This window comes from Rhinolophus sinicus, linkage group LG06, assembly GCF_036562045.2.
Source record: "Rhinolophus sinicus isolate RSC01 linkage group LG06, ASM3656204v1, whole genome shotgun sequence".
In the NCBI taxonomy this organism is placed as follows: Eukaryota; Metazoa; Chordata; class Mammalia; order Chiroptera; family Rhinolophidae; genus Rhinolophus; species Rhinolophus sinicus.
Genome location: NC_133756.1, coordinates 12,542,986 through 12,561,725, shown reverse-complemented (window position 1 = coordinate 12,561,725; position 18,740 = coordinate 12,542,986). Strand labels below are relative to the sequence as shown.

The 18,740-nt window shown below is 44.5% G+C and overlaps 1 protein-coding gene and 1 long non-coding RNA gene across 3 annotated transcripts; one reads left to right on the top strand and one right to left on the bottom strand.

The window, feature by feature from the left end:
- Positions 1–186: 186 nt before the first annotated feature.
- Positions 187–13,682, bottom strand: PPIE (peptidylprolyl isomerase E). Of its 2 annotated transcripts, none has more exons than XM_074334480.1 (10): positions 13,616–13,682; positions 12,467–12,565; positions 11,366–11,409; positions 10,869–10,895; positions 9,597–9,678; positions 9,001–9,101; positions 6,608–6,731; positions 4,188–4,373; positions 785–927; positions 187–576 (listed from the first exon to the last, which is right to left on the bottom strand). In XM_074334480.1, the coding sequence occupies exons 1-10, from the start codon at positions 13,644–13,646 to the stop codon at positions 508–510; spliced, it is 906 nt and encodes a 301-aa protein (XP_074190581.1). In that variant the 5' UTR covers positions 13,647–13,682; the 3' UTR covers positions 187–507. The 2 variants fall into 2 exon arrangements, with proteins under 2 accessions (XP_074190581.1, XP_074190580.1); XM_074334479.1 differs by having other exon boundaries at positions 13,163–13,666.
- Positions 13,683–13,730: 48 nt separating this feature from the next.
- On the top strand, positions 13,731–18,011 carry LOC141572076 (uncharacterized). Its single transcript, XR_012497185.1, has 3 exons — positions 13,731–14,023; positions 15,674–15,761; positions 17,879–18,011. It is a non-coding gene; the product is annotated as an uncharacterized LOC141572076 (long non-coding RNA).
- Positions 18,012–18,740: the final 729 nt, after the last annotated feature.

Sequence of the window (18,740 nt, the reverse complement as noted above, 5' to 3'; positions counted from 1 at the left end):
TGGTTAATTTTATGTACCCACTTGGCTAGGCCATGGTATCCAGTTTTTGGTCAAACACCAGTCCAGATGTTGCTGTGAAGCTATTTTTCAGACATGATTAACATGTAAATCAGTAGGTTGAAGTAAAGAGTTACCCTCCATAATGTGAGTGGGCTTCATGCAATCAGTGAAGGCCTCGAGAGAAAAGATTTTTCTGTCATTTATTGTATCTGGTAAAAAAAAGTTTATTTTACATTCAGGAGCCACAGTGGTGGCCCAGCAGAAGCCCTGGCAGCAAAGGCCTGGAAAGGTGGTGGGGAGGGTGGTGCCAGGGCTGGCTCCCAGGCCCACGGCCATGCTTGGGAAAGAGCCAGAGGAAGCCCAGGCTATGCCTGCAGAGGAGCTGCTCCAAGCTGACCCCGAGAAGGGCCACGGCACAGACCCCTGCTTCACGGGACATCCTTGGGTGCTGGTTCCCCGGGGCTCATGGCTCTGGGACGCGCAGCAGCCATGTAGAGAAAGTGCCTCTTACACGTACTCCCCACAGTCAGCAATGATCACTTTCTGCTTTGGCTTCCCATCCTTGCTGCCCTGGGCCTTTGCAGGTGGAACAGAAGAGGAGAAACCGGGGGAGAGAGGGCGAAGGTTAAAGGCAGGCTCAGGGACACCCCCACACACCAGCCTGAGCAGAGGCAGCCTCCTCCTGGGAGCAGCTGGGGCCCCTCACTCCAGCTCTCCAGGCCACAGGGGGCCCGCTCCAGCTCTCCCATGGGGCTGTGCACCAAGGGCCCGGACGGCCACCTACCTCAATCTGTCGCAAGACATCCAGGCCTTCTGTGACCTCCCCAAATACCACATGCTTGCCATCCAGCCAATCCGTCTTGTCACACGTCAGGAAGAACTGGGAGCCATTGGTGTTTGGGCCGGAGTTGGCCATGGAGAGCAGGCCTGGGGGAGAGAAGGAGCACGTCAACTCCCTCCACCTGGCTCCTCCGGCCAGGCAGCCTCAGACCCGGGGATGTACTGACCACGCGGATGCCTTACCTTCCACTCAACTGACAGTCAGTGAAGCGGTAAGCAGGCTTGTTTCAGTCATTTTATACTGGTGTGTTCTATCATTCGTTCAATAAATACTTATGGTCTATTTTGAAACCAGGCCCCTGTTGAGCCCTGGGGACCTTGGTCCCAGCGCTGGTGGAGCTCACAGCCTAGTGGAAAAGTCACTGAAAAGAAAATTGTGCTGTGACAACCGTGACATAGTGAAGCCCAGTGACACAGACATCTGTGCAGGGAATGGAAGCACACGAGGCAGTCACCTAACAGAATATGTGCGTGTATGTTTTATATATGTGTGCTGGCACCACCGTCATGGAAGGCTTTCTGGTGGAGGTGACATCGGAATTTCGTCTAAAAGGCCCTGGTTTGGCGGGGCTGAGGGTGTGTAGCACGAAGAGCCGCAGCTCGTCTGTGGTGGCCTCTGTACCGTGTGCTCCCTCTCGATGGGGACTGTGTCCCCTTCTCCTCTCAAAGCCAGAGTAGATCAGGGTCGGACACACATCAGAGCAGCCCTGGGAATATCTGTTTCAGATATTCAAATATTAATTGTGTTTATTATGTGTCAGACGTTGTTCCAGAATACAGTGGTGAACAGAAAGCCTGGGTCTTGCCCTCATGAGGCTGACATTCTCAGAAGGAGAACAGAGAATAAATAAATAGGAAGATAAATTTATCATTTCAGGTAAAACGTGTGTGACAAAAAAGAAGCTGAGTAAAAAGAAGAGCGAGAAGGCAGGACAGCCCATTTTGGAGAGGGCGGTCAGGGCAGGTCTCTCGGGTAAGTGACGCGTGTGTGACACCTGCAGGAAGTGGGGGTGAACCCTGTGGAGACTGGAGGAAGAACGCTCCAGGAGAGGAAGCAGCAGTTGCCGAGGCCCCGAGGGGCGTGAGCTCTGGGTGTGTGAGAAATAGCAAGACTGCGGTGGGGACGCCGAGGGCAGAGCAGCTCGGTCCGCGAGCTCGGGGAGGTGCCAGGCTCTGACCACCTCTCGAAGATTAGACTCCGAGGGGGAAGAGGCGAGAGCGGACATGGGGACGTGAGCTCGCAGCACCCAGGTGGGTGTGGAGGGCAAGGGCGGCCGGACCAGGAGGAGATGTGAAGGTGGACCTGAGGTACGGGTGACGGAGGAGAGGGGTCACGGATGAGCCCTAAGTTTCTGACTAACCGGCTAGATGGGTGGTGGGGTCACGGGCTGAAACAGGGAAGAGGGGGAGGAAGAGTTTGGGGGAGAAGAACAAGAGCTGTTCAGGTCTGTGAAGCCTGTGGGGTGTCCAGAGGGGAGACGACAGGGAGAGGTCGGCATGGAGTGGAGACATAAAGTGGGCAGGATTAATTTACGGACAGGACTGAGAGCCTGGGATTAGAAGTCTGCCTGTGGTTCTCAATGGGGTTGGTCCTGTCCCCAGGGGCCCTTTGGAAATTTAAATGTATTTTTGAATATCAGAAATATTAGGGGGTATAACGGCATTAGGGGTTGGGAGCCTGGAATGCTACATGTTCTGCAATATCTCACTCAATGAGAAACTGTCCCATATCCTCTTAGACTTTCAAATGTCCTGCCGCACACTGGTGTAGGTGGAAGATCTGTTTACAATTACCTGCACCCAAAACCTAACTGCATTATACATTTTAGCCCAAAGTTTTTTATTTTCTTTTGTGTTTTTTTCCAACTACTATCAAGAGAATACTGTTCTTGAATTCAGAATTTAACCAACTGTATTTACCATTCCACAAAATCACGCATGTCACCAACAGCAATTCTACTGCTGGCATCCACGGTGCATTTCTCCTTGCTGTACCTGAAAGGTTCCCTTTGTCATCGGGCATAGCTATACCTGAACATTTATATACGAAAAGCCAGATTCTTCTATTACAACTTACTTTTTTTGATGTTCTTTTCTATTAGTTATACAATAATATTGATCTTTAAATAACTGTATGGGTAGGTAGAATATATCACCCAAGAATTTTGCTTCAGCACAGCAAAGAGGGGCACTACAAACTACCAGACAGAAAAAAGGGGTAAAGGGTGACAGGAGTCCATGGGGGACACAGACTGAACTCCGAACCACTTCTATTTCGGGGGGTCAGGAAAAGGAGGAGACAGCAAAGACTGAGAAAAAGCAGCCAATCAGGTAAAAAGAAAACTTGAAGAGGAAGGAGTCCTGCCAGAGAAATGAAGAAAGATTCAAAGAGCTGGGGGTTAGCAGCGTAAATGCTGCTGGGGACGGGACAACATGAAGCCAAGAACTGGCTGTTGGAGGACAGAAGCTGTTTGCATCTTTGATAAAAATGGGGAGATGGGGCTAGAAGTCTGGCTAGAGGGGTACAGAGAGAACAGAAAGCAAGAGTCTACACAACCTTTTCAAAAAGTTTTGCTTAGGGGACCAGAGGCCTGGGTGATAGCTGAGGGGGGATATGAGTCAAATGATGATTTTTTTGAAGATTGACACCACATACATTTATGCTGATGAATGCTCTAGCAGAGCAGGGGAATGGAGTACACAAGGCAGCAGGGGGACAGCTGCAGAAGCGAGGTCCCTGAGGAGGGGGCAGGGGTCAGCCTCGGGAGAGAGCTCATTCCCTCACTCAGGGGAAGTCAGAGCAGCCACGTGTGCGGAGATGGAGGAGGCCACGCTGAGGCAGAGGGTGATGTGGGGGCTTCGGGAGTAAAGGAAGGAGTGGAACCACCACCTCTGATTGGGACTAAGCATTAACGACGGAAACCTAGTAAGGTTGCCCAGGTCCCCTGAAGAACTGTAGTCACAAAGTTCAAGTGGGACCATTCAGTACAGTTCTGTGTCTTTCTCTAGTTGCTGGGGGACCAACCACTGAGATTTTTTACTGGGTAAGTCTGACAAAGAGAGGGGGGCAGTGGGGCTGAGGAAGTAAGAGAGAGCTTACAATGGCAGACCACAGAATCTAAACAAGGTTGATAGGGAGTGTGGACACCGTGGGGGGATGGGCAGTATGTGAACGGAAGCACGCTTACTCCACTGTAGCCAGGCTGAACGCGGCTCCTCTGTGCACCAGCTGGGTCTCCTCCAGACCGCCGACCCCTCAGCCAGAACCACCGCCTGTCACTCCATCCTGCACAGCCATCCTGCCCCGGCCCAGCCCCATTCATCACCACCCACCGATCGGGTCCCACCTGGTCCCGTGTGTTTGAGGATAAAGTTCTCGTCATCAAACTTCTTTCCGTAGATGGACTTGCCCCCGGTGCCGTTGTGGTTTGTGAAATCCCCGCCCTGGCACATGAACTGGGGAATGATGCGGTGGAAGCTGCTCCCCTTGAAGCCAAAGCCCTTCTCGTGGGTGCACAGGCACCGGAAATTCTCTGGGGTTGAGAGAGGACGAGTGCTGAGGTTAGAAAACAACAAACAAACAAACAAACAAAACCTCCCTCTAACTAGATTCTGAAAACTGCATTTGTTTAAATTTTCTTTTTAAATCTTTGTGGTATCTTAAAGGACTCGGGATTCTGAGTAAAGGAGGAGTGAATACAGGCATTCTAGCTCTGCTCCACACTAAATTCACCAATTTGGTAGAGAGATCCTTTAAAAGAAAACTCAAACAGGATCTTAGAAGAAAACATGGGGAAATCTTTGTGACTTTGCATATAGCAATGGTTCTTAAATATGACACCAAAGTAGTGGTAACAAAAGAAATAGACAAATTAGGCTTCATCAAAATTAAAAACTTTTGTGTATCAAAGGATACTCTTAGAGTGAAGACATAACACACAGGATGGGAGAAAATCCTATCTGATAAGAGTTTAATATTCAAAATATATAATGAGTTCCTACAACTCAATAACGAAAAGACAAACAACCCAATTAATAAAAAGGCAAAAGACTGGAATAGACAATTCTCCAAAGAAGATATACAAGTAACCGATAAAGCACATAAAAAGATGCTCAACATTAGTCATTAGAGAAATGTAAATCAAAGCCACAATGAGACACCACTTCACATCTACTAGTGGGACCGCTACGATAAACAAAAAATAACCATTGTTAGTGAGGATACGGGGAAAATGGAACCCTCATCCATTGCTGGTGGGAATGTAAAATGGTGTTTTCCACTGTGGAAAACAGTTTGGCAGTTCCTCAAAACGTTAAACACAGAATTACCATATGACCCAGCATTTCCATTCTTAGGTATTTACCCAAAAGAACTGAAAACGGATTTATACACATACATGTATATGAACATTCATCCCTCACAATAGCCAGAAAGTGGAAAGAACGCTCAAGTGTACATCAAGCAATAAATGGATAAACAAAATGTGGTCTATCCACACAATAGAATACTGCTTGGAAATAAAAACAAATGAAAAACAGATACATGCTATAACACAGGTGACCCTTGGAAACATTAAGCTAAGTGAAATAAACCAGGCACAAAAGGACGACTACTGGTAAGATTCCCTTTATATGAGATATCTAGAATAGGCAAATCTGGAGAGACATGAAGTAGGTTAGAGGTTACCAGGGGCTGCAGGGAAAGGAGAATGGGTAGTTATTATTCAACAGGTACAGAGTTTCTGTTTGGAGTAATGAAAAAAATTTGAAAATAGTGGTGATGGTTGTTTAACATCGTGAATGCAATTAATGCCATTGAATTGTACATTAAAAAATGGATAAAATGGCCAAAAAAGGAGAGAGACAACAGCAACAAAAAAATTTTGAAAGCTAGAAAACAAATAGATGATATAGCAAACCTAAGAAAGCAGAATATTAAGTGGGTAAAGCCAAGAAACAACTTAATTTATGTTGCAGAAACGTCAGAAGCTCAAGTGCGGGAGGACAGCAGCAGGACTGCTTTCTTTCAAAACAAGCTTTGTGAATTTGACTTTTTAAACTATATGTCTATATAATAAAATTTTGATTAGAAGAAGAATAAATAACAGTCAGTATTTAACAAACTAGAAAGAATACTCAAGAAACTTAGTTAACAGCAATTACTTCTAGAGAGGCTGTGGAAAGGCAAGGCGACTTAAATTTTAAATTTATTTTAAAAATAATTAAAATTTTTTTAAATTTATTAATTTATTGTCTTCAATATTATTGGAATATATGTGCATGGTATTTTCCATTTATTTTTTTACCATGAATACATGTTTACTTGTATTTAAAAAAAATGTTTTAAAATAGTAACCCAGCACTTCTAAAGCTTCAAAAATGCCTGCTCTGACTCATCTGTTACTAGATCTCAGGATCTGAGCTGCCTTACATCAGGGGTGTCCAAACTGCAGCCCGTGGGCCAACTGCGGCCCGCAATCCATTTTTAATTGGCCTGTAGCAAATTCAAAAAATATATTTAGTTTACTTAAATAAACCAGGTGAGGCAATACGTACTTCACCTCGAGTGAGTGGCCCGGCTGTTTGTGTATTTTACTGCATATGGCCCTTGGTGAAAAACGTTGAAAAAAGTTTGGACACCCCTGCCTTGAATCAACTCAGGTCAGAAACAATGTCAAGGGCACAAGAACTGAGGCATGGAGAACCTTGGGAAGGCTCACTGCTCAGCTACCAGCTTCCTGGCCGTCCCGAGCCGAGTCCTGCTCACCTGCTGTCATGGGGACGACATCTGAACGCAGAAGCATCTGGATGCGGCCAGCTGGCTTGTTCCCAATCTTGATGTCCATGTACACCTGAGGATTTGACCGGGCCTTCTTTGCAGTGGGCTCTCCCTAGGCGCAGAAGAAATCATTACATTAGAGTGAAGTCCTTGACTCCCCAGGTAGGAGAGCGAAGATTCTTCGGAATACACGCCCAGAAGCCAACTGCAGTGAGCAGGCTGGAGCAAGGTGCTGACAGAGAAAGCCCTGGGCCTGATGGGGCTGCAGCAGGGAGAGGCCAGGGCCACAGCGCCCAGCTGGACGTGTAGTGACAGGAGAGTCAGCGCTACCTAACTGGAGCCGCACCCCCCAGGCATGTAACGTCAGCACACCCACTCTCACATGTCGCTGGCTTCACCCCCCCTGCAGGCACAGGAGGACACTGTCCTGGCCCACAGTACACTCTCAACGTCTCCAAACCCCAGCTCGAGCCCACCCACGTTCCTCCAGTTAAACTGACCCATTTACGCGACATCACCTCCTCCTTCTGTGCTTAGCCCTGCATAGCCATAGGCCGGCTGCAGTGGAAGCAAGGAGGGCAGCCCTCTGGCGCGGGCCTAGGTGCTCAGAAGACAATGGAGGAGGTTAAGGGGGTCCTTGCTTTAATACTCAAGTAGACAAGGCTAAGCAGAGAATAAGGAGACATTTAATACAGCCCTCACATTTGTTCCAAAGACAAAAGTCAGGTGTTCATCATTTGTCTGTGGTTCAGCTGAACAAACATGTGCTGAGGTATCACGCTGGGCACTGAGGAGGCTATTACTATCATTTGCTGCTAACAATAGCAGTAGCATAGTAACAGTAGCAAATACATAGCATTTGCCATGTACAGGCTACTATTTCTAAATGTTTTTTATATAGTATCTCATTTAATCCCCATAACCACCGTTGAGATCAGTATTGCTATTATCCCCATTTTATAGATTGGGAAACTGAGGCACAATTCAGTTCAGTAACTTGCCCAAGGTAAGTGGAGAAGCTGGAATTGAAACCTAAACCACTCTCTCCCTCTCCACCCAGTCCATACTCTGAATCACTTTACCCTACATGACATTTTTATTAACAAGATGTATAATGTACGTCCCCTATCCTCATAGAGTTTACTGCCTAGAAAGGAAAAGGCAATAAGCTCTTGACTAGCCTGTACAAAAGCAAAGACATACAGGGAAATACAAAGCCTAGTTTTACCAAGAGTGTAAAATGGGGACTGCAATGTGGAAAGGTGGGATTGAGACCAGCAAGATGGGCAGGGTCAAGCACGTGGAGAGTCCATCTGTCTTGGACTTTATCCCAAGGGATAGGTCATGGGGAGCCACTGAAAAGGTCTCAGCAGGAGAGTCAGATGACCGGTCTTTAAAAAAATCATTCCAGCCGTCTTTATGAAAGACTGGAGGAGAGAAAGATTGCAGCCAGAAGACTAGTTAGGAAGCTATTGCAATTATGCAAATGAGATGAGAAGTTAACCTGGGACGATGCAACAATTGAGGAGGGATTCAAGGAAGACTTAAGAGAAAAACTTAGCAGAATATGATGATGTATTGTCTCTAGGACCAGTTATGAGCTCTGCTTTGCATCTGAATTTCTGGCTTGGGTCAATGTGTGGCAAATTAAAAAGCTTGAGAACACAGGAAGAACAGAATTAGAGAAGGGAAGGCATCCATTTTAGACAACTTTAAGCTGCCTGTGTGACTGGCAGCAGCAATGTCAGAAGTTCAACACTAGAAACAAAGACCAGGAAAAATCAATAGCACAGGAGAGAGGCTGCAAAAAATCAGACTGACTGCTACTATTTCGGCGGAGAGAAGAGGACGATGCCATAATCCAAGAAAGAAACGACATTCACCAGGAGGAGGGGGAGGCCTGACAAGCAATCGTGAGGGGGCTGCTGAGAACCAGGAGGAAGTGCCAAGGTGGGTTCTGAGGGAGAACCTCACACCTGTGTACAGACTGAAGGGATGGTACCACTCCCTGCCCTGACTCTCCTGTGTCAGGGCAACGATAGGAAGACCATGAGCCTCATGCCAAACGCTTCGGTGAAGGAGTGGGCCTGACTGGGGGGGAGGGGGTGTGAAGAGGGGCACGCACTACCCTTCTTCACCATGGGCTTTCTCCCTGCCAGCCGCCAATCACATATCAGTACCTAAACCGAGCTGAGAAGCTCATTACACAGAACACGAGGATGAGAGGCCGAAGGCTTCTCTCTTTAGTTCATTCATTACCGCCTTTACTGAAGTACTAAGAGTTCATTTTATGTTCGCTCTGCTTTTGTACATATATTTGCAAATTTCCATAAAAACTTAAAAAGAAAAGTGTTCTGTGGAAGCACAGCCTTCGATCTCACCTCCTGCGTTTCCGCTTTGGGAGGCTCCGATCCTTCTTCCTCTTTATTCTCTTCCAGAGTCTTCCCAGAAAACTTCTTCAGCCAGTCATCATCTGACCAAACTGAAGGGAAAGAATCAAACAAGTGTTAAAAGAGATTCGAGCTATCAGCCAACTGGTCATTAGCTGCTTTCGTGGACAAAGTGGGAATATACTCTGTGGACCTCTCAGCCCGAGGATTCCGCTTTGGGAACTCCCCAGGGTAAGGAAAGTTCCCATTGGGAATGTCTGCCCAGAAGTCCTCCAGCTCTCAGCAGGGTGAAGTGAAAAACTACGCCAAAGGGAAAAGTGTAGCCCTCGGTTCCAGCCCTTGGTAGAACACCCCAGGAATGAAAACATTGAGAAAGACAAAGGATTAGGCAGGCTTTCTCTCATAATGGAAACAATTACCCCGAGAAGCTCATACTTCTTTTATTCCCCACAAAGGTGGCACATGCCCTTCGCCATCCTCTACTCCTGTCCACCAGTAATGGCACTCAGCACATACTTCGAAGTAAACAGGGATGAAAAAGTCACAGTGGAGGATGTGATGGGGAATCCGTGGTTACCGCCACTCACCTGGTCTGGACGAGCCTTCTTTAATCCTCATTGGTTTGGCCAAATTGACACGAATTGTCCGTCCAAAGAGCTCAGATTCATTCTGCAAAGATTGAAAATCCAGCTGTTGAAACACTGTTAGGTTCAATGAGAGTCAGACAGCTTTTCCGTTTGCTTCTGATACTTCTGAGACATGCTCATGATTTGTTCTCCCTTAAGCCCTGAGCCCCTAACAGCAAGCTTGGCACCCACCAAGCAGCCCGTGGGCTGAAGGGAACAGCCTCCCTGGAGCCATCACACACCTCCTTTCTTTCAATACCAGCCAAGACCTGTGCTACCAAAGTAACTCCGGGTTCAGAGTGCTCTGAAATTACAAGGATAAATGTAGTTTTCAAGTACCTAAGTTCACCTTCAAGTCAAGATCAGCTTTGAAATGGTGAGAAATGATCTCCGAGAGCTGAGGAATGTGTTTGGTGAATGGGTAACAGAGACCAGGCATAAAGGAGAACCTTACTATCTAAATATTCTTGGTACCAGGAAAGGTTACTTTATGTGAACCCATTTACAGCAGTGAAGAAAATTGCATGGTAAAAAGTGAAGGGAAAAAATGTCCACTGGGACTTTATAGTGATGTAACTAAAAATAATGAAAATAAATTTCTTATAATTAAAATTCAGGTTTAACTATGCACAAATTTGTAGAACAAATATGTAATGGGTGCTGATTAATTTGCAGTATTTTTTCCAACAAAATTCTATCAACAGTATGATATGACTGACATCTCTGCACATAGTATCTGATAATGAAAATCAAAGGATCGCAAAGAAGGCATAAATACTCAAGAGTGTCATCATTTTCCCCAGGAACCTCTCCGAACATTCAAATCCTTTGCATCAGTAGCACACTGTCATTATCCTTATTGAATTTCTCTTCTCAATTGTTAACTGGTCTAAGGCTTCATGATATCCTGCCTCTTTTACAAAATATGCAATTTCACTGTGCAATCAGTTTGCGTAGTGTTTGCAATTTATTATCCTAGACATGGGGTAGCCAGTGACAGACTGGCCAATAGGGCAATTAGGATTTACATTATTGTTAAATGGGGAAGGATGTTTGAGTAAGGATTAATCTTGTAAGTGATTAATTCATTGTGAATATTTTCACATGAAGACAATTTTTACTTCTCCATGCAACCTTGTAACTTTGGAGGTTCAGCAAACCAATATATAAACAAGGACCCTCTGTACCACCACCCGAAACCAACTTGAGTAAGAATGAAGATACCAGACATACCATGTTGTCAATAGCTGCTGCAGCATCCTGCCAAGAAAAGACACGGTACAAGTTTAGCTTCCTGTGGTAGCTAAACAAATACTCAGTAGGAAAAAGAAAACAGGAAAGAGTCATCCCTATACTTCTTGCCTAGGTTGCATGTGCATCTAACACAGAGCACTTCCTGGCTGACTTTAGAGCTGGTGGTACAGCAATTGGCCATCTAGTGGAAGGCATAAGAGAATCACCAGTGCTGCCAGGCAAGAATGCTCTAGGAGCAGGCCTGCAGGAGTTCTGCAGACCAAGAGGGGCAGGACCTGGCAGGTCTGGGATGTTAACCACAGTCTACAGTTTGATTAAGTAAGGGAGGTTTTTCTTCAAACAGCACTTCTTGTCTCTCTGGAAGCATCAGCATGAGGCCCAGAAACCTAACCAACTGGAGAACAGCTCCTTTTGTAATCAATAATAACACTAACACAAGCCAAAGAAGAAACATGGGTAACAAAGAATTTTCTCACCTCTGCCAATTCAAATTCAACAAAAGCAAATCCTCGGTGCTTTTCTAAAAATAAAAAGGAAAACACAAACAAGTAATTTCCACATGGGGCAATGGGAAGAAACAGATGGTCACAAGAAAAGTAAAGTTAGTCACATGCCATATCCAGACACTAGAAATTCACACAATCACTATTTGGGCTCTCATTATTTGACTCTTCCTAGTTTAAACAAGATTTCAAGCAATATTGAATGTTCTTTAGTGAATATAGCTAAATAATAAACTACACTTTTAATCTTTAAGCATTCAATTCTTCTACCAAAGCCAAATTAAAACCTTAAGCTTTGCATGCAAGGCAACTAGAAAAAATACATCATTTATTCCTCAATTATTCATTACAAATATATATTTTGAGCATCAACTGTGCATAAAGCATGAATCCTAAAGATAAGGATGCTCAGTCTTTATCTTCAAGAATATGCTGACTTACCTAAAAAGGCCAAGCACAAAAGTTTTAATTAAATTAAATTAACCAACTAACCTTAGAGAACCAATATAACATACGATTTTTTACAGATAAAGATCCCAGGCCCAGGGAGTTTAAAGACATTGCTAACAATCATACAGGGTCAATGATAGAGCTGGGCCTAAAACTCCAATGTTAAAAATGACAACAAAGGTAAAACAGAAAACTGAACTGTGATACCTATTGTAGAAAAACTTACCCAGGTGCAGAGGCCAAGGTCCCAGTGTTGGGTTTGGGTTTCCTGCTGCCATGGTTAACAGCACAGCTGCCAAGAAGGGAGCACGTGTGGTGGGGTAACCAGCAAGGATCCCCATGTAGCTCAAAACCTATCTTCCTATTGGGCTACTGAAAATTTTGTGTTATCTCAAACCCAACAGATGGGACTCTGCAAACTTATGTGACAGTTCACAAACACAAGCCTCAGAATATTCCTTCGGCATCAAGATGGCTGCCATGCTGCCCTACTGAGGCACTCACCAGAACTTTCCTACATACTAACCGTATTTGGAATGCACTGTGATATAACTTTAAAATTTTTTTAAAAGTTATTTTCCTAGTAGGAGGATTCTGAACATGAGAGACACTAAAAGGACTCACCTGTTTCATAATCCAGAGGAATCTGAATATCTGTGATGTCTCCAAAAGGAATAAAAGCGGCATGAAGAACTTTGTCGTCCACCTCCTCTGCAAGTCCACCTGCAAGGACATCAAGGGCCTTCTGAGTCACTGTCCTTCATTCTCTTAAGAAGTCCCTGCAGCCTAGTTAGCATGCTATAGCCAAGGGGAGGGGTCATTCCATCCAGGACTTTGGGTATAAGCACCCCTCTCATCTGCTCCCTCATCTATACTTATGAAACACACTGCTCTCTCTACCCTTCTTGCAGACCCTCATCTAGACCTAGAATTACTACAATGACTTACTAACTGATCTCCCTCTCCTCCACAGAGCCAATTAGAATGATCCTGGGAAGGTGCCGATTTTAACCCATCACTTAGCTGTTTAAACTCCTTCAGAGGTTTCCCACTGTCCTCAGGATAAGGAACAAATTCCTTAGCAGACTCTTCTTAAGCGGAGCCCTGCCCACTTCTTCAGCCTCTTTCCCTCTGCTTCCCCAATTCCATGGGTTTCCCGCAAAATGACCCACCTGCCCCCACAAGTAAGACTATATCACACCGCTGGGCTTCTGCTCTTGCTGCTCCTTTTCCGTAAACACATTTGCCTCTACTTTGGCTACCTGGCTAGCTCCGGCTCATCAGCTCCGGAGTCACCGCATCCTGAAAGTCTGTCCTTACCTCTTCGGATGGAAGCATCATTTCTCCCCGCACCCAGGCCCATGTCATCACTGTCCGTCCCTATCAAAGCGCTTAATCAAACCGTGCTGATTGAGATTACTCTCACTTCTACCTGGCTAGTCTGGCAATCCCCTCCTTTAGGGCAGGGGCCAGGACTGAGCCATCGCTGCAAATGAATGTTTGTAAAATGAGTGGGCGCGAGGATTTGGAGGCCCATAATATTCCTCTACCAATCCTCCGGGCCCAGGAGGCGAAGAGGTTCCTGTTAGAGCTCAGCAGACTTGGAAGGGAGCCGGCAAGAGCTCTACGTTTCGGGCTAACATCCTGAAGCATAGCAGTAAAGCCATAGGTGCCGCCTAGACAGCTGCTCGCCGCCCTTCGCCTCCGATCCCACGCCTGGCCCCAATTGGATCGGATTCGCCCAGCCCGCGCCTAGCGCCTGCGCCTGCTCACCCACGTACAGCACACGCTTCGTAGTGGCCATCTTGCTCCCGGCAGTCCCTCCGGAAGCCGGCGCTGGGCCCACCCACCTCGCCCACAGCCCCGCCCCTCCGCCCCGCCCCCGCGTCTCGGCGCTTGCAGACCCCGCCCACTCCTGCAGGGCACACCCGCGGTACCTGAGCTGAGCGTTTAGAGGGAAGCTGCGTGGTCCAGGTGCCGCCGGTGCTCAGTGCTGCTGGAAACAAGTCTGGTCGGAATCAGGCGGAGTCCTCAAATAGTAAACTGCTACAGATAAACTGCGGTCCGCCGGCCACCCCTGGCCGCCTGTTTTCGGGCAACCTGTAAGCTAGGAATGGTTTTTACATCTTTAAATAGTTTGGGGAAAAATTAAAGCAAGAATATCTCGTGACACGTGAAGAGGTATGAAATTCAATTTTCAGTGTCCATAAATAAAGTTTTATGGGAACACAGCCATGCTCATTCCTTTAAGTATTGTCTGTGGCTGCTTTCACGCTACAAAGGCAGGAGACTTACGGCCTGCAAGGCCGAAAATACTCGGTATTTACCACCTGGCTCTTCAGGAAAAAAGCGTACAGATTCTTGGAATAAACCAACTAAAGCATAAATCACAGATTGACGTGCGGTAGAAAACAATAGGGCCACCTATTGTAGAGCAGTGGATTAAGACCTGCCTGAGGTCACATTTAAGCTGAAATCTGAAGGAAGAGGAGCCAGAGAGGAGGGAACTGGGAAGAGGATTTCAGGGAGAGGAGACAGCTTCTGCACAATCAAGGAACTGAAAGGCCACAACGTGGGGGATATGAAATCAGGCAGGAAAGATGGGCAAGGGTCACACCCTGCAGGGCACTGTAAGCCACGTGGAGGATTTGGGGGCTTTGAGAAGCTACCGGAAGTTGTAATGGGAAGTTCATGGTCGCATTTATGTTCGAAAATGGTCTCTCTCTGACCACTGTGCCCAGAATGGATTGGGCGGAACCCTGGAGACCAGGAGGTTAATGCCATAGACTAGGGAAAGGTTGATGGTGGCTTTCTCCCTCCAGTCCTAACCTGATTGAGGTTAGGACAGTCCAACCATTTAATCCCCGGATGCTACCTTTCAGAAAACCCGGGACGGGGAGAGGTAACAGTCTCTGAGCAAATTCAGCCCACTGAGAGGGGAGTGGTGGGAATATAAAAAAAACCTACATACATTTTCATATGTATATATTCATGTGTATAATAAAATGCAATATGATTAGAAAGAGGAGGTGAAATGAACACATACAGAACACACCTGCTCTGTGTCAGGCCTAGTGCAAGGCAGTTATTCCACAGACATTCAGTCCTCACAAAAGTTTTCAGGTACAGATTATCATCCCATTCTACCCGTCACCTAATGAGCTCAAGTAATGAGCTCAAGTAATTTGCAAAATAATAGTATTGAATTTGTTTATTAAATATACAAAGCTACAGTAACTGTCTTTTAGTGGCACAGCTCTTTTCTGAAGACTACCTTACCGCTTTGGAGGGACTCCCAAAAGTGACTGGGCCAAAGGGCATGACTATCAAAGCAGTTATTATGTACCATACTACCTCTCTCATAAAAGCCTCTAGAAATATTAGATGTTTCTAGATGTCAATGTCTACTTCTTTTAGGTCAATGATGATCTCAAGCCTAAAAGCAGGCCCTTGAAGTCTATAGAACATATTCATATCTTTTCACATGGCATTAAGTTTTGGAAATCCCATCTTTAGAGACTTTTAGGTGAAATGAGTGGGAGAGTGGGATGCATAGATTTCTGAAGGGAACAGTTAGATACCTTGGTCATACTTAGCATGATTTATATCTACTTTTTAAAATTCCCTTCTCTCCTACTAGAAAAAGAGCCTTTTGAGAGCAGAGACCATGTCAGTTTGTTTAGCTCTGTAACTCCAGCTCACTGAACAATTCCTTGGCATTTAGAGGAGTTTTAATATCTGATGAATGAGACAGAGAAAAGCTTCTTTCAAATAATGTTGAAATGGAAAATTCTATTCTTAGCACATTGAGTGCCTGGTCCTCCTTTGCAGACACTGAATCACAGGCCGTGGGCTGCCAACACTGGAGGTGCATTGATGTGGAGCCATAGCACGAGGAGGAGCGTGAACAGGTGCTACGGTAAGTGCTGCACAGCCGCGGGAACCCCTAAAGAAAAGAACAAGCCAAATTAAAGCCCATCACTCCGGGCAATATCCGTCTCCAGGAGTCTTCCTTTGATTCAATGGTTGTACCATGGAGACTGTTAGAAGGACTAGAAGCTAAGACATTCTCTCTGCTAGCCAGGGACACTTTTCTTCACTGGTAGCAGGAGGGACAGATGTCCAGGTTTGCCAGACCTAGAGCTGACGGTCACTTTTCCTGCCTTATACTATTGTCTTTTAGCACTGGATTCACCAATGCCCTGGATTCCAGTCCTAGGTATGGCAGGTTCCATATTCTCGGATGGTGGACTTGAGCAGACCTCAGAATCATCTGGAGGGCTTGTTAAAACTCCCCGAGTTGCTGATTTAGTAGGTCCAGACTGGACTGGGAACTAACAAGTTCCCAGGTGACATTGAAGCTGCTGGCTGGGGAGGCCCACTTTGAGAACGACTTTTTCAAAGAAAAGTCATAGTATATCAAGAGCAGGGCAATAGAAGCAATCTATTATGGGTGCAAACAATAAAAGGGTGTGTTGTCTATAGAGAATTTTCAGACAATAATAAAACCACTAGAAAATCAGTCATCGTGCTCAGGCAACTCTGAACAATATCAGTTACAAAATACTCCTGGTGGGGGCAAAAAACACCTCAGTGGTCTAAATTGAAACAATTCCTGTGACTACTCTTGAATACGCTTCAAATTAGCACATTTTTATTACTTATCCTTAATAAACATTGTATTCTATATAACAGCTAATTTGGGAATCTAATTATACACTTGGTCCCCCACACACTTGGACTCAGCTACATATGCATATTTGGAGAGTAAGTTCGTGGTGGTTTGAACTCCTTCAAACTCACTTTGGGCACAGTTTGTGTCTAACCCTTCTGTTGCTACGGATTTCTGCATTTAAATAGTACATTCAAAATTTTAAAAGGATATAGTTGTATATGACTTTTCTTTTCCAAGTGAATCTTATTTTTCTGGTGTGAAGTTTTAGATGAGGTTAATATGACAAAAATATTCGCAAACAGTGGGACTCAGCCTTAAACAATAAAATATTAAACTTAAAAATTGTCCCTTGGATTTGGCAATGGTTTCTTCAGTAAGGCACCAAAAGCACAAGCAACAAAAGAAAGAATAGGTAAATTAGACTTCATCAAAATTATAAATTCATAATTTTAAAGTGTATATTCACAAAATTGTGCAACCGTCACTGCAATCCAGTTCTAGAACATTTTCATCACCCCCAAAAAGAAACCCCACACCCCTTAGTAGTTGCTCCCATTACCCTTTCGCTCCAGCCCCTGGCAACCACTAACCTACTTTCTATATGGATTTGCCTCTTCCGGACATTTCATATAAATGGAATAATACAATATGTGGTCCTTTGTGATTGATTTCTTTCGTTTAGCATCATTCCTTCAAGGATCCTCCATGTTGTAGCGTAGCTCAGAACTTCATTTCTTTTGATTTCCATATAATAAGCCATTATACGAATATGCGTGCCACATTTTATTTACCCACTCATCAGTTGATGGATTATTCGCTACTATGAATAATACTTTTATGAACATCCATATGCAAGTGTTTGTGTAGACATGTTTTCAATTCTCTTGGGTATATACCTAGGAGAATTTCTGGGTCATGTGGTAACTCTGTGTTCAGCTCCTGGAGGAACTGCCTCTATGTCTGGCTCTATCACTTACCATCTGTGTGACCAAGGGCAGATTACTTCATTGCTTTGTGGCTCAGGTACCTCATCTATAAAAATGGGACAATAAAGGACATTTTTTGCTGATTTCTAAAGCCATTGCACCATTTTACATTCCCACCAGCAATGTATGAGAGATCCTATAGCACCTCTCATACATTGCTGGGGGGAATGTAAAATGGTTATCACCTGTCTGTTTCATTATAGCCATTGTAGTTGGTGTGAAGTGGTATCTCACTGTGGTTTTGATTTGTATTTACCTAAATACTGATGATGTTAAACATGACCGTGGTTTTCCTATCCTGAGATTTGCTTGTACATATCATTAGGCTTTCCTTTTTCCTCCCCTATTGGATTGTTTTCTCTTGTTTATTTATAGAGATTTTCCAAATGGAGAGCCCAGTGTTCCTATACTACCTATTAGCGCAGTCCAATCCCCTGCCTCCACTTGCCATATAGTAAGTCTCCAATATGTTTGATCTGTATCTGAGCTGTCTACCCCTTTAAATTGATCTGAGATAATTCTACCCTATTTAATTTCTATGGTTTAATATTAAATCTTTATCTCTGGTATCTTGTTCTTTTTTTCAGAATTATCTTGGATATTCTTGGATATTTACTCTTCCATATGAATTTTAGAATCCACTTAGCTAATTACACAAAATATCCTGATAAGTTTTTATTGGCATAAATTGAATTTGTAGGTTTATTTTGAGGGAGAAGTGACATCTTTATGATAATGAGTATTCCCATCCGTACACAGATTATACCTCTCCATTTATTCTTTTATTTCTTTTTTATAGCTTTGAAAATATTTTATATTTTCCTCTGTAAGGTATAGCACATCTTTTATAAGATATATTCCTAGATACCTTACAGGTTTTATTGACATTGAAAATGGTATCTTTTCACCTATTATATCTTCTAGTTTCTTATTTCTGTATTTAGTAATTATTGATTTTTATATGTTGATGGTGTACCTAGTAAAACTGCTAAACTCTCTTATTAGTTCAAATAGTTTTTCTCTAGATGTTCTTGGATTTTCTAAATTGACAGTAATATAACCTGCAAATACAGACAGTGTTGTCTCTTTCTAGCTTTTACACCTCTTATTTATTTCTCTTATTACATTGGCTAGGAGCTCCAGAATAATGGTGAATACTGGTGGGGATAGAGAGCAGTCTTACCTTGTTCCTCATTTAATGGAAATGCTTCCAAATTTTCATCTTAAGTATAAAGTT